This window comes from Pristiophorus japonicus, chromosome 3 (assembly GCF_044704955.1).
Source record: "Pristiophorus japonicus isolate sPriJap1 chromosome 3, sPriJap1.hap1, whole genome shotgun sequence".
NCBI lineage: Eukaryota > Metazoa > Chordata > Chondrichthyes > Pristiophoridae > Pristiophorus > Pristiophorus japonicus.
In genome coordinates, this window is record NC_091979.1 from 2022779 (window position 1) to 2040918 (window position 18140).

The following is an 18140-nucleotide window of genomic DNA, read 5'->3' on the forward strand; positions in this document are numbered from 1 at the left end:
TTTTTTTATTCGTTGCCAATCTTTCCAATTCTTTGTCAGATCATCTTGTCAGATTACAAACGCCAGAGGTCACCTGCACACATCAAGGATCACTCTGCGCCAATGCTCTTAGCCAAAAGGCCTAGAGCCACTGCACCGTTCCTGGAAGTACTGCAATACCAGGTTCGTGCCGTGGAGGTGGATGGGTCAGGCCCCCCACACACCTCCGTGGAGGCGACCCATTACCGCCCCCCACAGGTGCTAACGGGAGGCGTAAAGTAGCCGAATTTCTCCCCCCTGGTCTCCCCCTGACCCCAATTCAACACATTCCAGGCTGTAGGCAGTTACTCTAATTGCCATTCCGAGCTGACTTTACAAACAGGATATGTTGCAAATTGTAAGTTATATTCTTTTCACGCAGAACACTTGAGTCACTTCCCTGAATTATCTCTTTGAATTACAGAACGAATTGGAACAATTTACGGAACGCCCACTTGTATATAAAGCTGTGTTCTTGTCATTGTTTTAGCCTCTGAGCCATCATCCTGTTTGTCTCTGGCACGTTCGATGGTCAAGAAAATCACTCCATCAACTTGCAGACAGACAGGACACACCCAACATCTTTTGCGAAGGTATGTGGATTTTAATCAGCAGGTTAATTTCATTGGTTATGGAGAAAATATCTGCATGCTCACCAAGGCGAGGCATGTTAGTGCTGGGGATCAGATCACTCCTCAAACATACAGGGGAAGATGTCAACCCCCTCAGCTTCAGCCAGAAGATGGGGAGAAAGGTTGTAAAATGGCCCAAGCTGTGTCACAGGAGCACTGACACCAAGCTACACAAGGAGCTATTAGTACCGGTGACCAATAGCTCGGTCAAGGAGGTTGGTTTTAAGGAGCCTCAAAGGAGGAGCAAGAGGTGGCGAGGTGGCGAGGTTTAGGGAGGGAGTTCCAGAACTTGGGGCCCAGGTAGCTGAAGGCATGGCCACCAATAGTGGAGTGATAAAAATCGGAGATGCTCAAGAGAGCAGAATTGGAGGAGCGCAGACATCTCAGGGGGTTGTGGGGCTGGAGGGGATTACACAGATAGGGAGGGGCGAGGCCATGGAGGGATTTGAAAACAAGGATGAGAATTTTTAAATCAAGGCGTTACTCAACCGGAAGCCAATGTAGGTCAGCGGGCACAGAGGGTGATGAGTGAGTGGGACTGGGTGCGAGTTAGGACACGGGGCACAGCGGGTGATAGGTGAGCGGGACTCGGTGCGAGTTAGGACACGGGGCACAGCGGGTGATAGGTGAGCGGGACTCGGTGTGAGTTAGGACACGGGGCAGCGAGCACAGGGGGTGATGGGTGAGCGGGACTCGGTGTGAGTTAGGACACGGGGCAGCGAGCACAGGGGGTGATGGGTGAGCGGGACTCGGTGTGAGTTAGGACACGGGGCAGCGAGCACAGGGGGTGATGGGTGAGCGGGACTTGGTGCGAGTTAGGACACAGGGCACAGGGGGTAATGGGTGAGTGGGACTGGGTGCGAGTTAGGACACGGGGCAGTGAGCACAGGGGGTGATGGGTGAGCGGGACTCGGTGCGAGTTAGGACACAGGGCACAGGGGGTAATGGGTGAACGGGACTCGGTGCGAGTTAGGACATAAACCAGTGAGCACAGGGGGTGATGGGTGAGTGGGACACGGTGTGAGTTAGGACATGGGACAGCGAGCACAGGGGGTGATGCGTGAGCGGGATTGGGTGCGAGTTAGGACAGGGTCAGCGAGCACAGGGGGTGATGGGTGAGCGGGGCTCAGTGCGAGTTAGGACACGGGGCAGAGGGGGTAATGGGTGAACGGGACTCGGTGCGAGTTAGGACACAGGGCACAGGGGGTAATGGGTGAGTGGGACTTGGTGCGAGTTAGGACACGGGGCAGTGAGCACAGGGGGTGATGGGTGAGCGGGACTCGGTGCGAGTTAGGACACAGGGCACAGGGGGTAATGGGTGAATGGGACTCGGTGCGAGTTAGGACATAAAGCAGTGAGCACAGGGGGTGATGGGTGAGTGGGACACGGTGTGAGTTAGGACATGGGACAGCGAGCACAGGGGGTGATGCGTGAGCGGGATTGGGTGCGAGTTAGGACAGGGTCAGCGAGCACAGGGGGTGATGGGTGAGCGGGGCTCAGTGCGAGTTAGGACACGGGGCAGAGGGGGTAATGGGTGAACGGGACTCGGTGCGAGTTAGGACATAAAGCAGTGAGCACAGGGGGTGATGGGTGAGTGGGACACGGTGTGAGTTAGGACATGGGACAGCGAGCACAGGGGGTGATGCGTGAGCGGGATTGAGTGCGAGTTAGGACAGGGTCAGCGAGCACAGGGGGTGATGGGTGAGCGGGGCTCAGTGCGAGTTAGGACACGGGGCAGTGAGCACAGGGAGTGATGGGTGAGCGGGACTCGGTGCGAGTTAGGACACGGGACAGTGAGCACAAGGGGTGATGGGTGAGTGGGACTGGGTGCGAGTTAGGACACGGGGCAGCGAGCACAGGGGGTGATGGGTGAGCGGGACTCGGTGTGAGTTAGGACACGGGGCAGCGAGCACAGGGGGTGATGGGTGAGCGGGACTCGGTGTGAGTTAGGACATGGGGCAGCGAGCACAGGGGGTGATGGGTGAGCGGGACTCGGTGCGAGTTAGGACACAGGGCACAGGGGGTAATGGGTGAGTGGGACTTGGTGCGAGTTAGGACACGGGGCAGTGAGCACAGGGGGTGATGGGTGAGCGGGACTCGGTGCGAGTTAGGACATAGGGCACAGGGGGTAATGGGTGAACGGGACTCGGTGCGAGTTAGGACATAAAGCAGTGAGCACAGGGGGTGATGGGTGAGTGGGACACGGTGTGAGTTAGGACATGGGACAGCGAGCACAGGGGGTAATGGGTGAACGGGACTCGGTGCGAGTTAGGACATAAAGCAGTGAGCACAGGGGGTGATGAGTGAGCGGGATTGGGTGCGAGTTAGGACAGTGTCAGCGAGCACAGGGGGTGATGGGTGAGCGGGGCTCAGTGCGAGTTAGGACACGGGGCAGAGGGGGTAATGGGTGAACGGGACTCGGTGCGAGTTAGGACATAAAGCAGTGAGCACAGGGGGTGATGGGTGAGTGGGACACGGTGTGAGTTAGGACATGGGACAGCGAGCACAAGGGGTGATGCGTGAGCGGGATTGAGTGCGAGTTAGGACAGGGTCAGCGAGCACAGGGGGTGATGGGTGAGCGGGGCTCAGTGCGAGTTAGGACACGGGGCAGTGAGCACAGGGAGTGATGGGTGAGCGGGACTCGGTGCGAGTTAGGACACGGGACAGTGAGCACAGGGGGTGATGGGTGAGCGGGACTGGGTGCGAGTTAGGACACGGGGCAGCGAGCACAGGGGGTGATGGGTGAGCGGGACTCGGTGTGAGTTAGGACACGGGGCAGCGAGCACAGGGGGTGATGGGTGAGCGGGACTCGGTGTGAGTTAGGACACGGGGCAGCGAGCACAGGGGGTGATGGGTGAGCGGGACTCGGTGCGAGTTAGGACACAGGGCACAGGGGGTAATGGGTGAGTGGGACTTGGTGCGAGTTAGGACACGGGGCAGTGAGCACAGGGGGTGATGGGTGAGCGGGACTCGGTGCGAGTTAGGACACAGGGCACAGGGGGTAATGGGTGAACGGGACTCGGTGCGAGTTAGGACATAAAGCAGTGAGCACAGGGGGTGATGGGTGAGTGGGACACGGTGTGAGTTAGGACATGGGACAGCGAGCACAGGGGGTGATGCGTGAGTGGGATTGGGTGCGAGTTAGCACAGGGTCAGCGAGCACAGGGGGTGATGGGTGAGCGGGGCTCAGTGCGAGTTAGGACACGGGGCAGTGAGCACAGGGGGTGATGGGTGAGTGGGACTCGGTGCGAGTTAGGACACGGGGCAGTGAGCACAGGGAGTGATGGGTGAGCGGGACTCGGTGCGAGTTAGGACACGATGCAGTGAGCACAGGGGGTGATGGGTGAGCGGGACTCGGTGCGAGTTAGGACACGGGGCAGTGAGCACAGGGAGTGATGGGTGAGCGGGACTCGGTGCGAGTTAGGACACGGGACAGTGAGCACAGGTGGTGATGGGTGAGTGGGACTGGGTGTGAGTTAGGACACGGGACAGTGAGCACAGGTGGTGATGGGTGAGTGGGACTGGGTGCGAGTTAGGACACGGGGCAGTGAGCACAGGGGGTGATGGGTGAGTGGGACACGGTGCGAGTTAGGACACAGGGCAGTGAGCACAGGGGGTGATGGGTGAGTGGGACTGGGTGTGAGTTAGGACATGGGACAGTGAGCACAGGGGGTGATGGGTGAATGGGACTGGGTGTGAGTTAGGACACGGGGTCAGTGAGCACAGGGGGTGATGGGTGAGTGGGACTGGGTGTGAGTTAGGACACAGGGTCAGTGAGCACAGGGGGTGATGGGTGAGTGGGACTGGGTGTGAGTTAGGACACGGGACAGTGAGCACAGGGGGTGATGGGTGAGTGGGACTGGGTGTGAGTTAGGACACAGGGTCAGTGAGCACAGAGGGTGATGGGTGAGTGTGACTGGGTGTGAGTTAGGACACGGGGACAGTGAGCACAGGGGGTGATGGGTGAGTGGGACTGGGTGTGAGTTAGGACACGGGGCAGCGAGCACAGGGGGTGATGGGTGAGTGGGACTGGGTGCGAGTTAGGACACAGGGTCAGTGAGCACAGGGGGTGATGGATGAGTGGGACTCGGTGTGAGTTAGGACACGGGGCAGTGAGCACAGGGGGTGCTGGGTGAGTGGGACTGGGTGTGAGTTAGGACACGGGGCAGTGAGCACAGGGGGTGATGGGTGAGTGGGACTGGGTGTGAGTTAGGACACGGGGGCAGTGAGCACAGGGGGTGATGGGTGAGTGGGACTGGGTGTGAGTTAGGACACGGGACAGTGAGCACAGGGGGTGATGGGTGAGTGGGACTGGGTGCGAGTTAGGACACGGGACAGTGAGCACAGGGGGTGATGGGTGAGTGGGACTGGGTGTGAGTTAGGACACGGGGCAGTGAGCACAGGGGGTGATGGGTGAGTGGGACTGGGTGTGAGTTAGGACACGGGGCAGCGAGCACAGGGGGTGATGGGTGAGCGGGACTCGGTGTGAGTTAGGACACGGGGCAGCGAGCACAGGGGGTGATGGGTGAGCGGGACTCGGTGCGAGTTAGGACACAGGGCACAGGGGGTAATGGGTGAGTGGGACTTGGTGCGAGTTAGGACACGGGGTTAGTGAGCACAGGGGGTGATGGGTGAGTGGGACTGGATGTGAGTTAGGACAGGGGCTGATGGGTGAGTGGGACTGGATGTGAGTTAGGACAGGGGGTGATGGGTGAGTGGGACTGGGTGTGAGTTAGGACACGGGGCAGTGAGCACAGGGGGTGATGGGTGAGTGGGACTGGGTGTGAGTTAGGACACGGGGCAGTGAGCACAGGGGGTGATGGGTGAGTGGGACTGGGTGTGAGTTAGGACACGAGGCAGTGAGCACAGGGGGTGATGGGTGAGTGGGACTGGGTGTGAGTTAGGACACGAGGCAGTGAGCACAGCGGGTGATGGGTGAGTGGGACACGGTGTGAGTTAGGACACGGGGCAGCGAGCACAGGGGGTGATGGGTGAGTGGGACACGGTGTGAGTTAGGACACGGGGCAGCGAGCACAGGGGGTGATGGGTGAGTGGGACTGGGTGTGAGTTAGGACACGGGACAGTGAGCACAGGGGGTGATGGGTGAGTGGGACTGGGTGCGAGTTAGGACACGGGACAGTGAGCACAGGGGGTGATGGGTGAGCGGGACTGGGTGCGAGTTAGGACACGGGACAGTGAGCACAGGGGGTGATGGGTGAGTGAGACTGGGTGTGAGTTAGGACACGGGACAGTGAGCACAGGGGGTGATGGGTGAATGGGACTGGGTGTGAGTTAGGACACGGGGGCAGCCGAATTTCTTATGAACTCAAGTCTATAGAAGGTGGAAGATGGGAAGCCAGCCAGGAGAGCATTGGAAAAGTCGAGTCCAGAGGTAATAAAGGCATGGATGAGGGTTTCAGCAGCAAATGAGCTGAGGCAGGGGCGGAGACGAGCGATGTTACGGAGGTGGAAGTAGGCGGTCTTGGTGATGGGGAGGATATATGGTTGGAAACTTATCTCAGAGATAAATCGGATGCCAAGTTTATGAACGGTCTGGTTCAGCCTCAGGCAATGAACTGGTACTGTGATGGAGTCTGTGGCTAACAAACAGTTTCGGTGGGGACTGAAGAAAATGGCTTTGGTCTACCTAATATTTAGTTGGAGGAAATCTCTGCTAATCCAGGAATGGCTGTTGGACAAGCAGTGTGACAAATCAGAGGCAGTGTGGGGGCAGGGGGAGCTGAGTGTCGTCAGATTACCTGTGGAACCTGACGGGGCAGAAATTGCCCCTTTCTAGAAGGGCTGTGAACACCTCAAAGAGGCAGCCATGGGTCGGTAAGGAATCACCGCTTGGTCGGTGCGATGGAGCCGCCATTTTGTATATTGGCCCCCTCTAGTTTTGGAGCGATGTACGGGGCCACCTCGCCCATTTTCTCGCGCTGACCCCTTACCGGTCGGACGCAACCACCTTTCGGAAATTGTCTCATGGGGAATTGCCCTGTGAGGAAGTGCCCTGTGAGGAAGTGCCCTGTGAGGAAGTGCCCTGCGGGAAGTGCCCTGTGAGGAAGTGCCCTGCGGGAAGTGCCCTGTGAGGAAGTGCCCTGTGAGGAAGTGCCCTGTGAGGAAGTGCCCTGTGAGGAAGTGCCCTGTGAGGAAGTGCCCTGCGGGAAGTGCCCTGTGAGGAAGTGCCCTGTGAGGAAGTGCCCTGTGAGGAAGTGCCCTGTGAGGAAGTGCCCTGCGGGAAGTGTCCTGTGAGGAAGTGCCCTGCGGGAAGTGCCCTGTGAGGAAGTGCCCTGTGAGGAAGTGCCCTGTGAGGAAGTGCCCTGTGAGGAAGTGCCCTGTGAGGAAGTGCCCTGCGGGAAGTGCCCTGTGAGGAAGTGCCCTGTGAGGAAGTGCCCTGTGAGGAAGTGCCCTGTGAGGAAGTGCCCTGTGAGGAAGTGCCCTGTGAGGAAGTGCCCTGCGGGAAGTGCCCTGTGAGGAAGTGCCCTGCGGGAAGTGCCCTGTGAGGAAGTGCCCTGTGAGGAAGTGCCCTGTGAGGAAGTGCCCTGCGGGAAGTGCCCTGTGAGGAAGTGCCCTGCGGGAAGTGCCCTGTGAGGAAGTGCCCTGCGGGAAGTGCCCTGTGAGGAAGTGCCCTGTGAGGAAGTGCCCTGTGAGGAAGTGCCCTGCGGGAAGGTTCAGCAGGTTGATTCCGGAGATGGGGGGTTGACTTATGAAGATAGATTGAGTAAGTTGGGACTCTACACATTGGAACTCAGAAGAATGAAAGGTGATCTTATCTAAACTTGTAAGTTACTGAGGGGGCTCGACAAGGTGGATGCAGAGAGGATATATCAACTCACAGGGAAACTAAAATTAGGGAACATAGTCTCAGAATAGGGCCGCCCATTTAAAACTGAGATGAGGAGGAATTTCTTCTCTCAGAGGGTTGTAAATCTGTGGAATTCTCTGCCCCAGAGAGCTGTGGAAGCTGGGACATTGAATTTATTTAAGGCGGAGATGGACAGATTTTTGAGCGATAAGGGAGTAGAGGGTTAAGGGGAGCAGGCAGGGAAACATAGAAACATAGAAAATAGGTGCAGGAGTAGGCCATTCGGCCCTTCGAGCCTGCACCGCCATTCAATAAGATCATGGCTGATCATTCACCTCAGTACCCCTTTCCTGCTTTCTCTCCATACCCCTTGATCCCTTTAGCCGTAAGGGCCATATCGAACTCCCTCTTGAATATATCCAATGAACTGGCATCAACAACTCTCTGCGGCAGGGAATTCCACAGGTTAACAACTCTCTGAGTGAAGAAGTTTCTCCTCATCTCAGTCCTAAATGGCTTACCCCTTATCCTTAGACTGTGTCCCCTGGTTCTGGACTTCCCCAACATTGGGAACATTCTTCCCGCATCTTCCTGCATCTAAAATTGTGACGGGACTGTCCAGTCCCGTCAGAATTTTATATGTTTCTATGAGATCCCCTCTCATCCTTCTAAACTCCAATGAATACAGGCCCAGTCGATCCAGTCTCTCCTCCTATGTCAGTCCTGCCATCCCAGGAATCAGTCTGGTGAACCTTCGCTGCACTCCCTCAATAGCAAGAACATCCTTCGTCAGATTAGGAGAACAAAACTGAACACAATATTCCAGGTGAGGCCTCACCAAGGCCCTGTACAACTGCAGTAAGACCTCCCTGCTCTTATACTCAAATCCCCTAGCTATGAAGGCCAACATACCATTTGCCTTCTTCACCACCTGCTGTACCTGCATGCCAACCTTCAATGACTGATGAACCATGACACCCAGGTCTCGTTGCACCTCCCCTTTTCCTAATCTGCTGCCATTCAGATAATATTCTGCCTTCGTCTTTTTGCTACCAAAGTGGATAACCTCACATTTATCCACATTATACTGCATCTGCCATGCATTTACCCACTCACCTAACCTGTCCAAGTCACCCTGCAGCCTCTTAGCATCCTCCAGCACAGCCCTGTGGCACCCCACTTGTCACTGCCTGCCATTCTGAAAAGGACCCGTTTATCCCAATTCTCTGCTTCCTGTCTGCCAACCAGTTCTCTATCCACGTCAGTACATTACCCCTAATATCATGTGCTTTAATTTTGCACACCAATCTCTTGTGTGGGATCTTGTCAAAAGCCGTTTGAAAGTCCAAATACACCACATCCACTGGTTCTCCCTTGTCCACTCTACTGCTTACATCCTCAAAAAATTCGAGAAGATTTGTCAAGCATGATTTCCCTTTCATAAATCCATGCTGACTTGGACCGATCCCGTCACTGCTTTCCAAATGCGCTGCTATTTCATCCTTAATAATTGTTCCCAACATTTTCCCCACTACCGATGTCAGGCTAACCGATCTATAATTACCCGTTTTCTCTCTCCCTCCTTTTTTAAAAAGTGGTGTTATATTAGCTACCCTCCACTCCATAGGAACTGATCCAGATTCGATAGACTGTTGGAAAATGATCACCAATGCATCCACTATTTCTAGGGCTACTTCCTTAAGTACTCTGGGATGCAAACTATCAGGCCACTGGGATTTATCGGCCTTCAATCCCATCAATTTCCCTAACACAATTTCACGCCTAATAAGTATTTCCTTCAATTCCTCCTTCTCACTAGACCCTCGGTCCCCTAGTATTTCTGGAAGGTTATTTGTGTCTTCCTTCATGAAGACAGAACCAAAGTATTTGTTTAACTGGTCCGTCATTTCTTTGTTCCCCATTATAAATTCACCTGAATCCGACTGCAAGGGACCTACGTTTGTCTTCACTAATCTTTTTCTCTTCATATAGCTATAGAAGCTTTTGCAGTCAGTTTTTATCTTCCCAGCAAGCTTCCTCTCATACTCTATTTTCCACCTCCTAATTAAACCCTTTGACCTTCTCTGCTGTATTGTAAAATTCTCTCAGTCCTCAGGTTTGCTGCTTTTTCTGGACAATTTATATGTCTCTTCCTTGAATTTACTATCCTTAATTTCCTTTGTTAGCCACGGTTGAGCCACCTTCCCCGTTTTATTTTTACTCCAGATAGGGATGTACAATTGTTGAAGTTCATCCATGTGATCTTTAAATGTTTTCCATTGCCTATTCACAGTCAACCATTTAAGTATCACTCACCAATTATCTATTCTAGTATCTTTAAGTATCTATTCTAGCCAATTCATGTCTCATACCATCGCAGTTACCTTTCCTTAAGTTCAGGACCCTAGTCTCTGAATTAACTGTGCCACTCTTCATCTTAATAAAGAATTCTACCATATTATGGTTACTCTTCTCCAAAGGGCCTCGCGCGACAAGATTGCTAATTAGTCCTTTCTCATTACACATCACCCAGTCTAGGAAGGCCAGCTCTCTAGTTGGTTCCTTGACATATTGGTCTAGAAAACCATCCCTAATGCACTCCAGGAAATCCTCCTCCACCGCATTGCTACCAATTTGGTTAGCCCAATCAATATGTAGATTAAAGTCACTCATTATAATTGCTGTACCTTTATTGCATGCATCCATAATTTCTTGTTTGATGTTGTCCCCAACCTCACTACTACTGTTTGGTGGTCTGTATACAGCTCCCACTAGCGTTTTCTGCCCTTTGGTATTCCGTAGCTCCACCCATACAGATTCCACATCATCCAGGCTAATGTCCCTCCTTACTATTGCATTAATTTCCTCTTTAACCAGCAACGCCACCCCGCCTCCTTTTCCTTTCTGTCTATCCTTCCTGAATGTTGAATACCCCTGGATGTTGAGTTCCTAGTCTTGGTCACCCTGGAGCCATGTCTCCGTGATGCCAATGACATCGTATCCGTTAACTGCTATCTGCGCAGTTAATTTGTCCACCTTATTCCGAATACTCCTCGCATTGAGGCACAGAGCCTTCAGGCTTGTCTTTTTAACACACTTTGCCCTTTGAGAATTTTGCTGTAATGTGGCCCTTTTTGTTTTTTGCCTTGGGTTTCTCTGCCCTCCACTTTTACTATTCTCCTTTCTATCTTTTGCTTCTGCCTCCATTTTATTTCCCTCTGTCTCCCTGCATTGGTTCCCATCCCCCTGCCATATTAGTTGAACCCCTCCCCAACAGCACTAGCAAACACTTTCCCGAGGATATTGGTTCCGGTCCTGCCCAGGTGCAGACCGTCCGGTTTGTACAGGTCCCACCTCCCCCAGAACCGGTTCCAATGTCCCAGGAATTTGAATCCTTCCCTTCTGCACCACAGCTCAAGCCACGTATTCATCTGAGTTATCCTGAGCTATCCAACAGGCAGCCTGGCACCTCCACTTGTGTACCGGGCTGCTGGCCCTAGTGGCCCAGTGTTAACCACTAAATTGGCTGCAGAGTTCGCAGCAGGTCCTCTCCTTTAACTGAACAGGATGGACGTTATGACGTCATCAGCGCGGCGCGGAAGACTTGGAGCGTTCTGACCCGCCCCCACTTGCGCCCCATTCCCAACACCAAGAGCTGAAAATCGCCAGAATGACTGCCCAATGCACTGGGGCAGAGGAGCACCTAAAAATCACTCGGTGCGCCCCGTTTCGGGCAGAGGGCAATTTCAGCCCCGTGTTTTCGGATGATGCTGCCGAGGGGCAGCATGTAGATGGGAATAGGAGGGGGCCAAGGATAGATCCCTGGAGTGGGAAGAGAAGCCATTGGGTAGGTAAGAATGGAAGCAGGTGAGGACAGTCACAGCTAGCTGGATGACAGAGGAGAGGTGTTGGAGGAGTAAATGATGTCAAAGGCTGCACACAGGTAGAGGGGATTAAGAAGACAGTTTGTAATGGAGAAGAAAAGCCGGGGGTTATCTTTGCATTCCTGGATGATCCTGGAAGAGTGAGCAATTTTAGCAGAGGGTAGCAGGTCTGGACCGTGGTTCAGTGGTGCAGCAGAGGTAGTTCGAGACTGTGATTGGGGATTGTAAATTGCTTCCCCGCTCTGCCTTTAACTTTATAAAATAATTATTCCATTTAAACAGTTCAGCAGCACAAACTGAAACTGGAAAGATTAACCCATCTTATTAGACTGATTTTCTCTTCAACCCTCCCATTGATTGTGACTCACTGGCTTGTCTCCAATCCACCTCATACCCAATAGATTCTTTTCCCACTATCACTGTGCCCGAGCCTCAGTTCTTCCCATCGGTCCCATCACCTCAGCTCCTTCGTATGTTGCAGGGCTCCAACATGGGCACGTCAACGCTAGCTCAGTGTTGCACTCTCGCCCCTTAAGTGTCAGTAGTGGCTCAGTGGGCAGCACCCTCGCCTCTGAGTCAGAAGGTTGTGGGTTCAAGTCCCACTCCAGGGACTGGAGCACAAGCATCCAGGCTGACACTCCCAGTGCAGTACTGAGGGAGTGCTGCACTGTCGGAGGTGCGTTCTTTCGGATGAGACGTTAAATTGAGGCCCCGTCTGCTTTATCAAGGGGACATAAAAGATCCCATGGCATTATTTCAAAGGCGAGCAGGGGAGTCCTCCCTGGTGTCCTGGCCAATATTTATCTCTCAATCAACATAACAAAAGCAGATTCTCTGGTCATTATTAAATTGCTGTTTGTGGGAACTTGCTGTGTGCAAATTTGCTGCCGTGTTTCATACATTACAACAGTGACTACACTTTAAAAGCACTTCATTGGCTGTAAAGTGTTTGAAACGTCCAGTTGGTCGTGAAAGGTGCTGTATAAATGCAAGTCTTTCTTTCTCGTGACCTGAGCAAACAATCTGTAGTGCAGGACTGAAGGAGTGGTGTGTATTTTATAACATAAAAATTCAGAGTAGGAGTAGGCCATTCGGCCCCTCGAGCCTGTTCTGCCATTCAATAAGATCATGGCTGATCTTCGACCTCAACTCCACTCTCCTGCACTATGCCCATATTCCTTGATGCAGTTTTTCCCTGGGACAGCAGTGGGTCTTGGCTGGTCCAGATTCTTATCTGGCGTGCCGTGACAGGTGATCCTTCGCCCTCAAAGGCTTCCATGGCCATGACCAGTTCCGCGGGCTGCTTGGCTTCACCCTCGGTGGTGGCGAGCGGGAGCCGGCTGAGCGCGTCAGCACAGTTATCGGTGCCTGGTCTGTGGCGGATTGTGGAGTCGTAAGCAGACAGCGTTAATGCCCACCTCTGAATGCGAGTTGAGGCGTTGGTATTAATGCCTTTGCTCTCAGAGAATAACGACGTGAGCGGCTTGGGGTCGGTTTCTAGTTCGAACTGCCGGCAAAATAGGTACTGGTGCATCTTTTTTACCGCGTACACACAAACTAGGGCCTCCTTTTCGACTATACTATTCCCCCTTTCAGCCTTGGAAAGGCTGCGGTTCCCATACGCGACAGGTTGGAACTTACCCGGCACATTCGCTTGCTGAAGCACACACCCGATCCCGTAGGATGACGCATTGATGCTAAAACAAGATGCCTACAGGGATCATACAGCGCCAGTAGTTTGTTTGAACACAATAAATTTCTGGCCTTCTCGAAGACCGTTTCTTGATTTTTACCCCAGAACCAGTCATTACCCTTACGGAGCAGTAAATGTAATGGTTCAAGAAAAGTGTTCAGCCCAGGCAGAAAGTTACCAAAGTAGTTCAGTCCTAGGAACGAGCGCAGCTCCGTCGTGTTGCATGGTCTCGGGGCTTTCTGGATCACCTCCGTCTTAGAGTCTGAGGGTTGATGCCATCTGCTGCGATTCTCCTTCCCAGGAATTCCACCTCTGGTGACAAGAAGACGTATTTGGTTCGTTTCAATCTTAGACCGACTCGATTTAGTCGGCGTATCACCTCTTCCAGGTTATGGAGGTGTTCATCGGTGTTGTGTCCTGTGATCAAGTTATTGCCTTGGAAGACGACCGTTCCCGGGACAGATTTCAGCTGGCTCTCCATGTTTCATTGGAAGATCCCAGTCGCTGAACGGATCCCGAAGGGGCACCGGTTGTATACGAACAGCCCCTTGTGTGTGTTTATGCACGTCTGCTTCTTGGACGATTCCGCCAGCTCCTGAGTCATGTACGCCGAGGTGAGGTCCAATTTTGAAAACAGCTTTCTGCCCGACAGGGTCGTGAACAAATCCTCCGCCTTGGGTAGCGGGTACTGGTCCTGTAACGATACTCGGTTTATGGTTACTTTATAATCCCCATAGATTCTAAATGTCCCATCACTTTTAAGAATGGGGACGATGGGACTGGCCCAGTCATTAAATTCCACTGGCGATATGATGCCTTCGCGCTGAAGCCGATCTAGGTCGACTTCTACTTTCTCCCGCATCATGTAAGGGACCGCTCTGGCCTTGTGGTGAATGGGTCTTGCGTCTGGGCTGAGATGAATTGTTATCTTGGCCCCTGTGAAGCTGCTGATGCCAGGCTGGAACAGTGACGGAAACTTGTTTAAGACCTGCGCACACGTGGCTTTCTCCATCGACGATAATGCTTTTACATCGCCCCATTTCCTGTTAAAATTCCGCAGCCAGCTTCTGCCAAGCAGCGTGGGCCCGTTTCCGGGAACAATCCATCGTGGCAATTTATGCACAGAACCATCATACAGCACCTGAACCATTGCACTTCCGAGGACCAGGATAATCTCTTTAGTGTACGTGTGCAGTTTCACGTCGATCGGGCTCAGCTTGGGCTTGCCCATAACTTCTCGAAGACCTTCTGGCTCATGATCGATTGGCTCGCACCCGTGTCCAGTTCCATCGGTACCGGAATGCCGTTCAGTTTAACATTCATCATAATAGGGGGACTCTTGTTGGTAAAGGTGTGCACTTCATGCATGTGCACCCCATGTACCTCTCCCTCCTCAGTCACCTCTGCGCGATCCTCAGGATCTACGCTTGACCTCCCATCCTCCGCTAAGTATCGAGTTGTAGCACGTTTACACATTCGTTGGAGGTGCCTCATCATTGAGCAACTCTTGAACCTGCACTGGTTTGCTCAATGAGCCCCTCCACAGCTTGCTGATGGACTTGCATTCACAGGTACCGGTCCATTGTTGTGGTGAGTGAGTCATCCCAGGTCGAGCAGAGGTCGCATTAGCCCAGCTGGCACTTCTCCTGTCTGCCGACGAATTTAGCTTATTCACGGTGTTTGGCCCCGGGTGATTCCGAAGTTGTGAGTAGAGTAGCTTTGTTTCTTCCTCTCTGGCCATGTATGCCTGAGCAATCAGGGTGGCTTTGGCTAGGTCCAAGTCTTCCTCCACTAGCAATTTGCAGAAAATCCCTTTGTGCCCGATTCCCAAAACAAAGAAGTCTCTTAACATTTTTTCAAGAACTGTCCCGAATTTGCAAGGCCCAGCGAGACGCCTTAGCTCAGCGATGAACGCTGCCACACCTTGGCCTACTCCGCGCCGGTGGGTGTAGAAACGCTACCTCGCCATGAGCGCACTGCGTTTCGGCTTTAGGTGATTTCGAACTAGCTCGCACAGTTCTTCATAACCTTTCCCAGCGGGTTTCATCGGGGCCAGTAGGTCCTTGATCAATGCGTATGTCTGTGATCCGCAGACCATGAGGAGGATGGCCCTGTGTTTGCTGGCATTCACGGCTCCCTCTAAGTCTTTCACGACAAAGCATTGATCCGGTCAATGAAGTCATCCCAGTCTTCCCTGACGCAATATCGCTCGATGTAGTCAACGATGGCCATAGCTGCGTGTTAGTATCCTATTATTTTACCAAGTACTTTTTACCAAGTGATGGTTTTCGGTTCGCCCCTCCCTATAGCCCCTTGATAATCAATTATTGGGATGTTTTTAGTGTCTTCTACCGTGAAGACCAATAAAAAATATTTGTTCAACGTCTCTGCCATTTCCCTGTCCCCATTATGAATTGCCCGGTCTCATCCTCTAAGGGACCAATGTTTACTTTAGCCACTCTTTTCCTTTTTATATTCCTGTAGAAGCTTTTACTGTCTGTTTTTATATTTCTCACTAGTTTACTCTCATAATCTAACCTCTCTCTTTATACTTTTTTTAGTCGACCTTTGCTGGTTTAAAAACATTTCCCAATCCTCTGGCCTCCCATTAATCTTGGCAACATTGTATGCCATTGATTTAATTTGATATCATCCTTTACTTCCTTAGTTAGCCACTGGGATATATTTTTGTTGAGTGTTATGAAATATCTCTTTAAATGTCACCTTAAATATAAGGGACTCAAGGGATATGGGGATACTGCGGGAAGGTGGATTGAGGTCGAAGTTCATCCATGATCTTATTGAAGAGCGGAGCAGACTCGAAGGGCCAAATGGCCTACTCTTGCTCCTATTTCTTATGTTCTTACATTCCTGATCTACTTTTTGTCTTTTTCAGAAAATGGTTGGAAAAAAGATACATATTGGCAACTTCAACTTGGATGATCTTTTTCAAGATTACACCAGTACTGATGGCTACATTATTGATCATGATGTGTCTCCTTGTACACCAGCAATTACCAGTCATTCAGTCAACACAGTAATTGCTGCTGTCTATTGCCTGGTGTATTTCCTCGCTGTGACAGGGAACATGGTCGTGATGGTTGTCATACTTTACAATCGACGCACAATATCGTCCACGGATATCTACCTGCTTCATCTGGCCGTAGCCGATCTGCTCTTTGCCATTATCTTGCCCTTTTGGGCAGTGGATGCCATATCTGGGTGGGTGTTTGGTGATGCCATGTGTAAGATTATCAGCATGTTACAGGAAGTTAACTTTTACAGTGGCATTCTGTTGCTGGCTTGTATCAGTATCGACCGCTATCTGGCCATTGTCTACTCTACACAGTCCCACAAGCAGAAAAGACCATTTCTAATCAAGCTGGTCTGTGCTGTTGTTTGGGTGCTGGCCATTGCTCTGTCTTTACCTATTCTGTACAAGGGAGAATATACTCCACCCGGTTCCAGCAGAACGATATGTTATGAGATACTCGACGGTGAATCAGCTGATACGTGGAGAGCAACCACCAGGTTTTTGCGGCACTCTATTGGGTTCCTCATCCCGCTGGCTGTCATGATCTTCTGCTACAGCGTGACGATCCATAGACTGTGTCAAACAAAGGGATTCCAGAAACAGAAAGCCATGAAGGTCATCATAGCGGTGGTGCTGGCTTTTCTCATTTGTTGGCTGCCGTACAATCTTACTGTGTTCATCGACACACTGATGAGGAGCAAACTCATTGATGAGAGTTGTGACATGCGCAATCATATCGACAGAGCTCTGTCTGCAACACAAATATTGGGATTCCTGCACAGCTGCATTAACCCAATCTTATACGCATTCATCGGGGTGAAATTCAGGAGGAACCTGGTCAAACTCTTGGCTACGAAAGGAATCATTAAACAAAGTGCACATTCACAGTACGGGAGATCTATATCCTCCTCTATATCTGGACTCAATTCAACCACCATATAGACTCCTTGTGACAGAGATAGTTCAACTAATTAATAAGGTGCCTTTAATGGAAAGTACAGTTAGTCCACTCTAGTCTGTCAGATTCATGCGAGGACGGGGAGGTTAAAACCCCCGAGTTACAGACAGATAACCAGTACAGTTTTGGAAGAGACCTTTGAGTGAATATAGCAGATGCTCAGAGACTGCTATCTTTATAAAATGGGCCAGTTTTGAGTTCTCTTGTGATATGTGTTTATAATGAATTGCCTTTTGCAAATAAAGTAACTATTACAATAAGCGGCATTGTCTCAATTACAACCATTAATCTTCAATCTCAGCATATGCTCTGGGGCAGCTGTGATAAATGACAGGTTGGAAGAATTGTAGACTCTTACAACACAGAAGTAGGCCATTGATCCTTCATGTTTGTGCCGGCTCTTTGAAAGAGCTAGCCAATTACTTCCATTGCCCTGCCCCTTCCCGTAGGGCAGGGATTGCGGATGCATTGGTTGTAAGTTACCAAAATTCCCAGTGCTGGGACCCCAACTATTTACCAAAATTCCCTGGATTCTGGGGAGGTCCCAACAGATTGGAAAACTAAAAATGTGACACCCTTATTTAAAAAAGGAGGCAGACAAAAAGCAGGAAACTATAGACCAGTTAGCCTAACATCTGTGGTTGGAAAAATGTTGGAGTCCATTATTAAAGAAGCAGTAGCAGGACATTTGGAAAAGCAAAATTCGGTCAGGCAGAGTCAGCATGGTTTTATGAAAGGGAAATCATGTTTGACAAATTTGATGGAGTTCTTTGAGGATGTAATGAACAGGGTGGATAAAGGGGAACCAGTGGATGTGGTGTATTTGGATTTCCAGAAGGCATTTGACAAGGTGCCACATAAAAGGTTACTGCACAGATAAAAGTTCACAGGGTTGAGGGTAATATATTAGCATGGATAGAGGATTGGCTAACTAACAGAAAACAGAGAGTCGGGATAAATGGTTCATTCTCGGGTTGGCAATCAGTAACTAGTGGGGTGCCGCAGGGATCAGTGTTGGGACCCCAATTATTTACAACCTATATTAACAACTTGGAAGAAGGGACTGAGTGTAACGTAGCCAAGTTTGCTGACGATACAAAGATGGGAGGAAAA

General features: G+C 51.5%; 1 protein-coding gene across 1 annotated transcript; it reads left to right on the forward strand.

Annotated features, from left to right (window-relative positions):
• The first annotated feature begins 476 nt into the window (after positions 1-476).
• Positions 477-17273, forward strand: LOC139256589 (C-X-C chemokine receptor type 2-like). Its single transcript, XM_070874264.1, has 2 exons — positions 477-611; positions 15932-17273. The coding sequence occupies exon 2, from the start codon at positions 15935-15937 to the stop codon at positions 17009-17011; it is 1077 nt and encodes a 358-aa protein (XP_070730365.1). The 5' UTR covers positions 477-611; positions 15932-15934; the 3' UTR covers positions 17012-17273.
• The last annotated feature ends 867 nt before the right edge of the window (positions 17274-18140 follow it).

Excerpts from the sequence above, each read along its gene's own strand:
- LOC139256589 (XM_070874264.1), top strand. The coding sequence starts at position 15,935 with ATGGTTGGAAAAAAGATACATATTGGCAACTTCAACTTGGATGATCTT.